The sequence below is a fragment of the Neoarius graeffei genome, chromosome 20 (assembly GCF_027579695.1).
Source record: "Neoarius graeffei isolate fNeoGra1 chromosome 20, fNeoGra1.pri, whole genome shotgun sequence".
Taxonomy (NCBI): domain Eukaryota; kingdom Metazoa; phylum Chordata; class Actinopteri; order Siluriformes; family Ariidae; genus Neoarius; species Neoarius graeffei.
In genome coordinates this window covers 6,816,073-6,828,735 of record NC_083588.1, presented here as the reverse complement: position 1 = coordinate 6,828,735, position 12,663 = coordinate 6,816,073, and the positions used below count along the sequence as shown (strand labels likewise).

At 43.8% G+C, this 12,663-nt stretch overlaps 1 protein-coding gene across 1 annotated transcript in view; it reads left to right on the top strand.

The window, feature by feature from the left end:
* Positions 1 to 12,430, top strand: part of LOC132869387 (uncharacterized) — an 86,286-nt gene extending 73,856 nt beyond the window's left edge. Inside the window, exons 10-17 of the mRNA XM_060902724.1 lie at positions 105 to 431; positions 7,147 to 7,452; positions 7,552 to 7,845; positions 8,125 to 8,430; positions 8,561 to 8,845; positions 8,951 to 9,277; positions 11,530 to 11,817; positions 12,116 to 12,430. Coding sequence (XP_060758707.1) covers positions 105 to 431; positions 7,147 to 7,452; positions 7,552 to 7,845; positions 8,125 to 8,430; positions 8,561 to 8,845; positions 8,951 to 9,277; positions 11,530 to 11,817; positions 12,116 to 12,279 — 2,297 coding nt within the window. The 3' untranslated portion in view covers positions 12,280 to 12,430. The remainder of the gene's footprint in view (positions 1 to 104; positions 432 to 7,146; positions 7,453 to 7,551; positions 7,846 to 8,124; positions 8,431 to 8,560; positions 8,846 to 8,950; positions 9,278 to 11,529; positions 11,818 to 12,115) is intronic.
* The last annotated feature ends 233 nt before the right edge of the window (positions 12,431 to 12,663 follow it).

Sequence of the window (12,663 nt, the reverse complement as noted above, 5' to 3'; positions counted from 1 at the left end):
TATTCGAATAAAGGACCACGTGTCCAAAAAGTTCATGATGTTGATACCAAATGTAGATCTTGCCGACTTCCGTCTCTGGACTAATGTCATATCTTTATCTCCAGTGACTCCAGCTTCTGCTCTGATGGCACAGGTTTACCTGTTGGGTCCCTCCATAAGTGATACGAGAGCCAAGGATTTGGTCCCCGTCACCTGTCTGCTGTTGGGCCGCAGGCTCAAGGACTTCTCCATTATTTGGAAAGTAGGAAAGGACAATTACTCTCAGAATGCGATCACACCAACTCCTAAAGAGCACAGCAACGGAACACAGAGCATCCAAAGTATTCTCAATGTTCCGGCTGCAGAGTGGGAAAAAGACACAACTGTTTCCTGTGAGGTGAAACACCTCTGTTCCAAGAACGCACAGCAACATGACATCTCGAAAACCAGAGGCAAGTGCTCACAAACACTGACCTTTAAGGAACCATTTTATTGAGTTTTCTGTGAAAAGAGAAGAAAACCATTTCTGTGTTTGACTCAGTTTCTGAAATTCGTTATTTTTATGAATATGAACAGCCATGAATATGATTTAGTACATTTCACATTGCATTCATTTATCACACACACCTGCCATCAGACTTCCAAAGCATGTTGAGGGCTTCGGTGCCGCTTTTTCCAAAAATATAACACTTGGAGGCATGCTCTGATAGGAAAATCATAAAAGCATGTCTCAAATTGTCATGTTTATTCTTCTTTTATCACAGCAATTTGCCAACAATGATAATTTATTCATTAAAAAAACGACCGTGATACATTTTTATCCATTTGTAGTGATATGAAATAGTGTGAATGGCTGCATAACAGGTTAGTTCTCAGCCACAGCTATAAACAGTCGTATTCTCACTTTCTCCTGAAGTTGCAGCTTTTTACTGAAAACATTTGAAACACAGTATAACATCCATCCTTCAACTTAAAGCAACAGCTTTACCTCTGGCTGTTCCAAAGCACTGACACTGGAGACTCCTTCCATGAGTCGAGTGTTTATTTTAATTGGCTTCATTTTTCTAAACAGTTTCATTGACAATCGTATTTCCTTCAGTTTCTGTTCTGTAAATGGAGTAAAAGTGTTTTGTTCTCATCTCATTATCTCTAGCCGCTTTATCCTGTTCTACAGGGTCGCAGGCAAGCTGGAGCCTATCCCAGCTGACTACGGGCGAGAGGCGGGGTACACCCTGGACAAGTCGCCAGGTCATCGCAGGGCTGACACATAGACACAGACAACCATTCACACTCACTTTCACACCTACTGTTAATTTATGCCGCTTTTCCACTACAAACGCAGCTGAGTTGGGCTGAGCCGTGCCGTGCTGAGTTGGGCTGAGTCGTGCCGAGTGGGGCTGTTGGAGTTGCATTTCGACTACAACTGCGCTGAACCATGCTGGCTGGAAGTGGGTGGACACATTGGGTGGAGTTAGCGAAAGTGGGTGGACGTCACGTGATGTCATTAGGCGGCGCAAACAGTGACATCAGTGATCTTTTAAGCGGTAGTCTCACCACCCGGATAGTAAACAATAAACATGGAGGACATGGAGTCGTTAGTGTTGCTGGTCTCGGTGCTGTGGCTTGTTGTCACCGACAACGCCAACAGATACTGGCAAGAGCGTATAGATGAGGCGAGGCGCATAAGGCTTCAGAAATTCTCGTAATTCGTAATTCTTCTTCTTCCGGGTTTACGGTGTTTACAGATCCCAGTGTGCTCGCGGGGCGTGTGTGGGCATGTGAGGACACTCCTCCTCACCAATCAGTGTACAGGGGAGTGTCTGCTCACGCCCCTAGCCCCACTCCGCTCGGTTTGGCTCGCTTCAGCCCTACTCCAAAACGGTGCGAGTTTTGGGTGCTAAGCAGGGCTGAAGCGAGCTGAGTCGTGCTGCTCTGAGATAGTCGAAACGCGAGCCGTGTCGGGCTGAAGTGAGCTGAAAAAGGGCCATTAGAGTCACCAGTTAACCTAATCTGCATGTCTTTGGACTGTGGGGGAAACCGGAGCACCCGCAGGAAACCCACACGGACACGGGGAGAACATGCAAACTCCGCACAGAAAGGCCCTCGTCGGCCATGGGGCTCGAACCCGGACCTACTTGCTGTGAGGCAACAGCGCTAACCACTACACCACCGTGCTGCCCAAGTGTTTGTTCTCTGATTTATTCTTTTATGATGCAAAACTTTCTTGTGCATTTTTACAAAGGCTTTTTCATGTCACTGAGCAAACAAAGAAAATAAAAAACACTCTTTAGATAAGAGGCAAAACACGGCATGTAAATGGTTGAATAATGGATGCAAACGTTGCACTTCTTCCTGTGCAGGTGTGTTTCACTCCATCTCAGAGATACAGATGATTTCACTTCTTCATTCGGAAGATTGTGCCGTTTAACTTTGGCCTGCTTGTTGCCTCACTGCTGCTTCCATCCACTGGGTGCTGTGCTTGCTGAAGCCTGTCCTGCTCTCCTTCCTCTAACCACACCACAAAACACCACACACTGTCAAACACACACACAAAGAATTATACTGATGTTGTTCTTTAAATTAATCATGCAAAAAACTAAGAGGAGAGCGAGATCAAACACACACAGAGTGATTACTGTGATAAATCCGACACTTTATCCTAAACACAGAGTTATTTGTCATTAGTTGTTCCATTGAGTTGTGTTTTTAAAAACTCACACACACAACCAAATAAACACAGATATATAATGAGTCAAAAGAAAAAGGAAAAAAAAAAAACTTGTTTATGAACTAGTCCTCGCTTCCAGTCTCGCTTGCTCTGTCGATGAGATTTATTATGATCAGTCATGCAGATGAAATAAACACTGGTCAAACTTTTAACTCTGGTGATGAGGTTCTTTGGCTTTGCTGTAACTTTGGGGGCAGAAAATTAAAAGAAAAGATGTTGCGAATTTCCAAGAACAAAAAAATTACCAAGTTTTGATTTTGTTCTTTTGCAATGTCAGATTATTGAAGTGAAAATTAAATATTTTTGATTGAACAGAAACGGACAGTAAATCTGCTGATATTCATTCGCTAATGAGGCTCTGGCACGTTGTGCTCAGTATGTTTTTCTCACTCGTCTCTCACCAAACTCATGATCTGATGGGCCAGGAGTTTTAAAAAGTGCTGAAAAATATATAATATAGCTTTCAATTATTTATCCACAGAACAAACAGAAATGCCATCTTCTCTGATTTGTGCCAGGTGTGTTTCAAACAGAGTTCCTTGTGGTGTATGGGATGCAGTCATATTTCTTATGACATCATCATTATGTTTATTATCCAATATTTTTTTCCACCTTTTTTACTCTTCTGCTCTTCTTACGAAGACATAGTGTGTTTTACTTATATCACATGGATATTTTTAACTTTAACATGCGACCAGGAGCCAGTTTTCTCGCTTATTCGAGAGAGGAGCTGCTGGCCCTGAAAAAAATGGGACGAGCCGGAATATGACACCCCATCCCAGCGGAGCTCAGGAGGAAACCCCGGGGCTGCAAAGCTGGAGCTAAGCAAAAGGTTAGGCTAGCGGACAATCGGTGGTGCTACAAACCATCCATTCCCTCCGTTATCATGGGGAATGTGAACTCGCTGCCGAATAAGGTCAACGAGCTATCCGCACTGAACAACCAGCATATTTATCGGGAGAGCAGCTTATTTATCTTTACGGAGACATGGCTAACACACCTTGTATGGGATGCTAACGTGGACCTGCAGGGATTCACTGCTGTGAGAGCCGACAGAGACACGAAAGCATGCGGGAAAGGGAAAGGTGGGGGACTCATCATTTATGTGAACAACTGCTGGTGTAACCCGGGACATATCTCCGTAAAGACAGTTTTATGTTGCCCGGACTTGGAGCTGCTAGCTGTTTGCCTGCAGCCATATTATCTGCCGAGAGAGTTCAGTCACATGATCACCATCGGTGTTTATATCCCTCCGAGGGCTGATGCAGCCACTGCATGTGAGAGGATTCACTCTGTCACAGCAAGGCGGCAGACACAGCACCCTGAGGCATTTATGATCATTTCTGGGGACTTTAATCACGCTACTTTGGACTCTACTTTGGCTGCTTTTTACCAGGTTGTGGACTGTCCAACAAGGAGCAATAGGACAATTGACTTGCTGTATGCTAATGTGAGGGATGCATACAGAGTCACACCCCTCCCCCCACTAGGGAAGTCTGACCACAACCTGGTTCATCCACAGCCAAAGTACACCCCCCTGGTTCAAAGGCAGTCTGCAACAACTAGCTCCATCAGGAGGTGGGCCCCTGAAATGGAAGATGCCCTCAGAGACTGCTATGACATCATGGACTGGGATGTGCTGCTTCGCCCACACTGTGAGGACATAGAGGGGCTGACACGCTGTCTGACAGATTATCTCAACTTCTGTGCAGACGTGGTTTCCCCCACTAAGACTGTACCGTGTTACCCTAATAACAAGCCATGGGTAACACAGGAAGTCAAAGCTGTCCTCAACAGGAAGAAGGCTGCCTTCAGGAGCAGGGACAGGGAGGCGATGAAAGCAGCACAGCAGGAGGTGAAACGCTGGGTGAGGGAAGCTAAGGACAGCTACAGGAGAAAGGTGGAGCAGAAGCTGAAGGAGAACAGCATGAGGGAGGTTTGGGAAGGTGTGAAAACCATCACAGGCCACAATACAAAGACCAGAGTCGTTGAGGGGACAGTGGAGAGGGTGAATGAGTTGAATGACTTCTTCAACCGGTTCAACCAGCCCAAGTCCCCCCCGCCCTCCCCCCACTGCAGCCATCTCTCCTTCTTCCCTCAACACACCTCCCCCCAGTCATCGCAGCAGCCCCCTCCTCCCCCACCCCAACACAGACTCCTCCATGCATTACTGCAGACCAGGTCAGAGGTCAACTAAGGAAGCTTCACCCCAGGAAAGCAGCAGACCCGGATAAGGTGTGTCCCCGACTACTGAAGACCTGCGCTGCTGAACTGGGTAAACTACTTCAATACATCTTCAACCTCAGCCTGCAGCTGGGGAGAGTGCCCACCCTCTGGAAGACATCATGCATCGTTCCAGTTCCCAAAAAGAGTCGGCCCAGCGAGCTGAACGACTTCCGACCTGTGGTACTCACCTCACATCTGATGAAGACATGGGAGCAGCTCTTCCTCAGCCTCCTCAGAACCCAGGAACAACATGCCCAGGACTGTTTGTAGTTTGTGTACCGGGCAGGTGTTGGCGTGGAAGACACCATCCTCTACCTGCTACACCAAGCCCTCTCGCATCTGGATAAGGGAAATGGCACAGTGAGGATCCTCTTCTTGGACTTCTCAAGTGCCTTCAACACCATTCAGCCTCTTTTGCTTCAGGACAAACTAAACAGGATGCGAGTGGACCCCTGCCTGGTCACCTGGATCTCCAGCTACCTCACCGACAGGCCGCAGTACATCAGGCTGAAGGACATCATGTCTGACACTGTGATTAGCAGCACCGGAGCACCCTAGGGCACGGTGCTGGCCCCTCTTCTCTTCACCCTGTACACCGCAGACTTCTGCTCCAACTCGGAGCTGTGTCACATTCAGAAGTTCACCGATGATACAGCCATCGTTGGGTGCATCAGTGATGACAGGAAGGAGGAGTATAGGAACCTGGTGAGGGACTTTGCTGTGTAGTACAACAGGAACATTCTGCAGCTCAACACCTCGAAGACCAAGGAGCTGGTCATTGACTTTGGGAGGTCCAGACCAAGGTCACGACCAGTTCTGATCGAGGGAGTCAAGGTGGAGGCTGTGGATTCCTACAAGTACCTCGGGCTGTGGCTGGACAGCAAGCTGGACTGGACTTGCAACACCAATCACTTATACAGGAAAGGACAGAGCAGGCTATACTTCCTTAGGAGGCTGCGGTCCTTTAACATCTGCAGGAAACTCCTGTGGATGTTCTATCAGTTTGTGGTCACCAGTGTCCTGTTTTACACAGTGGTGTGCTGGGGGGACAGCACATCCAAGAAGGACACATCCAGGCTGGACAAACTGATCAGGCGGGCCAGCTCTGTGGTCGGCTTGAAGCTGGACTCTCTGGTGACAGTGGCAGAGAAGAGGACTATGGACAAACTATTGAACATCATGGATGATGCCAGTCACCCTCTGCACACCATCATCAGCAACCAGAGGAGCCTGTTCAGTGACAGAATGCTCCTTCCCAAGTACAGGACAAACAGACTTAAAAACTCTTTTGTCCCTCATGCCATCAGGCTGTACAACTCCTCTCTTGTGGGGGAGGAAGGGTAACAGGAGGACAGATGACGGGAAGGAGCAGTAGCCTAGCCTAACAATAAGCAATACTGGACAATGTGCAATATAATGTGCAATATAAAGTGCAATATCTCTCCTGCTGGGTGGCACAGTGGTGTAGTGGTTAGCGTTGTCACCTCACAGCAAGAAGGTCCGGGTTCAAGCCCCGTGGCCGGCGAGGGCCTTTCTGTGCGGAGTTTGCATGTTCTCCCCGTGTCCACGTGGGTTTCCTCCAGGTGCTCCGGTTTCTCCCACAGTCCAAAGACATGCAGGTTAGGTTAACTGGTGACTCTAAATTGACCGTAGGTGTGAATGTGAGTGTGAATGGTTGTCTGTGTCTGTGTGTCAGCCCTGTGATGACCTGGCGACTTGTCCAGGGTGTACCCCGCCTTTCGCCTTTAGTCAGCTGGGATAGGCTCCAGCTTGCCTGCGACCCTGTAGAACAGGATAAAGCGGCTAGAGATAATGAGATGAGATGAGATCTAGAAGGGTTTTTTTTCCATTTTCTATTCTCTGTTTATCCTGTAATTATGCTGCTGGAATCTTAATTTCCCTGAGGAAACCATACCAAAGGGATCAATAAAGTTCTATGTAATCTAATCTAATCTAATCTAATCTAATCTAATCTAATCTAATCTAATCTAATCTAATCTAATCTAATCTAATCTAATCTAATCTAATCTAATCTAATCTAATCTAATCTAATCTAATCTAATTACAGTTTGAGTTCCTGAAAAAATTTGTTGTGCCAGTGTTTTAATACACAACGAAAGATGAAGAAACTTTGAGGAAGTTTGACTCATCACTAAATATATCAATAATATAAATGTCATGCACTTGAATTGCTTGTATCTCGCTGTTTATAGCTCAGCCTGTGACTGAGCCCAACATCACCATCAGCATCACGACAGCAGACAACATCGTTCATCTGCTTTGTTGGTTGGATGGTTTTCATCCAAAAGAAGTGAAAGTCGAGTGGTACAAGGGTGAGGAGCTACTCCGAGGGAAATCGACCCTGAAAGTATTCGAAGCTTCCAGCAAAGGAGAAAAGATGTTCGCTGCACTCCGTGAACTCAGCATTAATACAGGGCAATGGAATGAAGGGACAGAGTTCACCTGTCAGGCCACACACAATTCCAAGACCTTCAAACAAACATGGAGCAAATGTAAAGGTCAGTTCCACAGAAGAAAAATGCAAAATAAAAATGCAAAATAAAAATCTTCCATGATTTCAAAATTGAAGTGAACAATCTTGCGCTGATGTATTGCAGCTCATCCGACATCCAAACCGCTGATACGTCTGGAGAAACCTCGTCTCGTGTCAGTATTGACAGATTCAGAAATAACAGTCTCCTGTGTTGTTGAGACTATGTTCAACACCCAAGTGTCATGGCTTGTAGACGGAAAGGAAAAGAAGGACACGACGAGCACAGAAGCGATGAGACTGGGCAAGACAGTCAGCAATCTGACCATCTCTACAGCAGACTGGAAAACCATGCAGAAAATCACATGCATCGCTAAACATCCATGTTTCAACAAAGTAGAGGAGACGATCGATACTACAGGTAAGGATATAATGGATATAATTTAAACTTGTATTTCTAATCTTTATGTTCATTTATATTGCAAGAAGCAAGATACAAAAGGCAACACTTTACAACTTGATGTGTGACGGAATTGTCCAGGTTGCCTCACATACAGTACATTATTGATTAAAAGAGTAGATACATGAATTTAGGTACATGGGGATCATCCTCAACTGGTTCCACTTTGGAAAAGTCACTTAAAATATTTTAATTTCATCAAAAATGTGAAATGAAAAACCTTTCCCTGATGTTCCTCAGAACCTGTGCAGAAAACTCCAACAGTGGTGATCAGGAGGATCCTTACAGACGGAGAGAAGGGAGACAGCGCGGTGCTGGTGTGTGCCGCAAGAGATCTGCCCTCTGGTGAGCTGGCCGTCACCCTCCAGGCCAATGAAGCCAAGCTCTCTGATACTCAGTATGTGGACCTGCCCAAAGGTCAGGACACTCTGACTGCACGTTTCACTGTTTCCAAAACGACACGATCCAAAGACCAACGTTACACCTGTCAGATTCAGCAAAGCAGTACCAATAAGTGGGAGTCCAATTCTACAGGAAACATTTTTGGTGAGAAATATTTCAACCTCAATGTCTTTACTGTTTGAATATCGGTAATATTTACAGGAACAAATCAGTGGAGCCAGAAATGAAATCCTTCCAGTTTGTGCTCAAATGTTTGAGCATCTCCTCTCTCCAGGTGACCCTTCAGTGGAACTTTCAGTTGTTTCCACTGTGGATAAATCTGCATCGAAGACACAAAAACTTCTTTGCTCTGGAACTGGACTTAACCCAAAGATCAAATGGCTCCCCAAGTCTGTGCTGAATGATCTCCGTGAAGTAACGGTGCAAGCAGACGGGCGTGTGAAAGTGTCCAGCGAGATATCGCTTCCACAGCAGGAGTGGAATAATGGAGGGGAATTTACATGTGAGGTCAGCGATCAGGATCACAAACCTGTTCAGAAGAGCACCAGTGTCTGTGCAGGTATTCGAATAAAGGACCACGTGTCCAAAAAGTTCATGATGTTGATACCAAATGTAGATCTTGTCGACGTCCGTCTCTAGACTAATATCATGTCTTTATCTCCAGTGACTCCAGCTTCTGCTCCGATGGCACAGGTTTACCTGTTGGGTCCCTCCATCAGTGATATGAGAACCAAGGATTTGGTCCCCGTCACCTGTCTGCTGTTGGGCCGCAGGCTCAAGGACTTCTCCATTATTTGGAAAGTAGGAAAGGACAATTACTCTCAGAATGCGACCACACAAACTCCTAAAGAGCACAGCAATGGAACACAGAGCGTCCAAAGTGTTCTCAACATTCCGGCTGCAGAGTGGGAAAAAGACACAACTGTTTCCTGTGAGGTGAAACATCTCTGTTCCAAGAACGCACAGCAACACAACATCTCAAAAACCAGAGGCAAGTGCTCACAAACACTGACCTTTAAGGAACCATTTTATTGAGTTTTCTGTGAAAAGAGAAGAAAACCATTTCTGTGCTTGACTCAGTTTCTGAAATTCATTATTTTTATGAATGTGAACAGCCATAAATATGATTTAGTCCATATCACATTGCATTCATTTATCACACACACCTGACATCAGACTCCCAAAGCATGTTGAGGGCTTCGATGCCGCTTTTTCCAAAAATATAACACTTGGAGGCGTGCTCTGATAGGAAAATCATAAAAGCATGTCTCAAAGTGTCATGTTTATTCTTCTTTTATTACACTGTAAAAAGCAACCTATAGAATTTACTCAATAAAATTAGTGCAAGTATTTACACTCACTTAAATAGAGTATTATTTACCCCTACATTTTCAGTAAAGATTAACCAATTCCAGTAGTTATGATATACTAAAAAAAAAATCACTTGGCCTTACTGAGTATATCAAAGTAACAGTTACTGATAAAAATGGGGTAACATTTACTCATTTCATAAAGCCTTTTAAAATAGCTATTTATTTATTATTATTATTTTTTATTTATTCTGATTCTTTTACTTTTATATTATTCTTATTCCTATTAACTAGCCATATCTTAACAGAATGAAATAATTTAACAGACACAGAAGAAATCAACTGTAATTCGGTATTTTTATTAACCAACCAGAGAACAAGGCAAGACTAGAGAAAAAGCCCCCCCCCGTTCTCCATCCCTGTGTGAGACTGTTTATGTATGAGACACACAGGAGTGGAGGGCACAGTGTAGATATAAAAAACAATAAAAGCTGTTACAAAAATAGAAAAAAATACACCACACAACTGTTTTTCCCCTTAGAGAAGTTTGCACACGTATTCATACAAATGAGAATAACTAAGAACAATTTAAGAAAAATATGAACACCTGCAGCACTCACTCAGTGTGTTTTACCAATTATTCAGATTAAGCCACTGACACAACACAAGCTCTGTGTGTGTGTGTGTGTGTGTGTGTGTGTGTGTGTGTGTGTGTGTGTGTTCAAAAAAGACCAGAGAAATCTGTGTTTGTGTGTAGCTTAACCTGAGTAAAAGCAGTTCACTCTCTCTCTGCTGTACCAAAGGTAAAAACCTTCCCCAAAAAAACAGTTAGTGCCAAGATAAAAGTTTAAGAAAAGGTTATTCTTGTACATATTTAGCACTCTTCCCCCTAAGACAAGTTTAGACAGTATTCACATAAATCAGAATAACTTAGAATGTGGAGTGATGCTACATGTGTTCATATCTCTTAAATGGTTCTCTTTTCTGCCAGACATTCAGGTCAACTGACACACACACAAAAAAAAAAAAATAAATAAATAAATCCTGCTCAACTGTTTGCGTCCTTGTAACTGTTAATTCGCAATTCCCTTCGAGACGAAGACACGCACACTCGCTCCAGTCTCTTCTTCTGGGAGCCCTGCATGCATGAGTGCTGTTTTCTGCTGAATCATGAGCACGGTACGAGCATGCTCCCATGAATCATTGCGCGTAGAATCGAGTAGGCTATATTTTAGTCATTTTAGGTAGTTATACCCTACCTATTGCGTTACAGTATTTCCTGCCTAATATTTCTGATTATTATTTAATCCATTTTCATCAGTTCAATTGGGTGTAGTTTACTCATTTCTCACCATTAGAAGTTTATACTCTATATTAATAGGTAGCGCCTGTATGATCTACCCCTTGCAATCGATTACCTTTGCTTACCTATTTTTTTTTGTGGAAAAAATAATCATTTTTTATCAGTAAAATATACAACCCCACAAAATCATTTTTTACAGTGTACAGCAATTTGCCAACAATGACAATTTATTCATTAAAAAAAAACTACCGTGATACTTTATCCATTTGTAGTGAAATTAAATATTGTGGAATGGCTGCATAACAGGTTAGTTCTCACCCACAGCTATAAACAGTCGTATTCTCACTTTCTCTTGAAATTGCAGCTTTTTACTGAAAAGTTCTGAAACACAGTATAAGATCCATCCTTCAACTTAAAGCAACAGCTTTACCTCTGGCTGTTCCAAAGCACTGACACTGGCGTCTCCTTCCATGAACCAGGAAGCTTGACTATTTCAGTTTTGTGAACCATTTTCTCCAAGTCCCTGTGAATTAGCTGGTCAGTAAAGTGTCATGTCCTGTCTCTGGTGGAAGCGGCTCGTTTCGTTGATTTGCTGTTTTCTTTGTTGATTTATTTGCGTGTTTCTTGCAGCCTCTGTGAACGAACATCCTCCCTCTGTGGAGCTGCTGCAGGGTCGAGATGAGCTGGTGTGTCTGGTGTACGGTTTCAGCCCGTCAGCCATTAACATCACCTGGCTCCTGAACAGTGTGAGCGTACAGCGTGAGGACAACACCAGCAGCTCTGCCAAAGGGCCTGATGGGAAATTCAGCCTTAAAAGCCACCTGAATGTCCAGGCCGCTGAATGGGCACCTGGAGCCACATACACATGCCATGTCAGGCACGTCACTGGCACCATCAATCGCAGCATCTCCAAAACAGGTGATTTATTTATTTATTTCTGGAATCTATTAGCGTAGTCCTGGTATCGATCCTGTATCATAAACAGTTCTGTTGAAGAATTCTAGCGTCTTTGGTGTTTACTCAGATTTCTATGAGTCAAATTTCAAATGACTCAACACCTCCTGACCAATCCGAATCAGTATAAATACATTTACTTCATCTGAGAGCAAAAGCACAAACTCTGCCCTTAATTTCATGAAGTTGAGACATGAAGCAGCTCTTTACTTCTCGGTTCTCCTTCAGTGACAAAATAACTCCACATCCTTTCTTCTTCCAGAATTTATTGAAGAGACGATATACTTTGATGAGAACAAGTCTGAAACTAGCACACTGGATCAGGCTGAGGAAACCTGGAACATGGCCTGTGCCTTCATCATCCTCTTTGTCATCTCTCTCGTCTATGGATGTTCAATGACTCTGGTCAAAGTGAAGACGGCATGATCAGCTCTTTCGGGCGTCTTTTAGACTCGCGTTTAATCCTTACATTATGTCATGCTTTATTGCTGTATTGTTGTACTTGTATGAATCTTTTTAATCTCTAAATTGATAGATGCAAGTGAGTAAAAGGAAAATAAAGAAGGAAAAAAATGAACTTGTTGTTTGATCATGGAAATTGGAGCTTTTTTCAGCTGTTTTTCTTTTTTACCTCTGAGTCTTGATAGACATATATTCAAATCCTTTCCTTAATTTGAATTACATTTGTATTCGTGTGTTTTTTTCGTTTGTTTTGTTTTTTGTTAAATCTTTTGTTCACCGCAGTGCCAGTGGAGTTTTGATGATTAATTATTCACTTTTTCACCAGAAGATGGAGACATGTCTCAAACT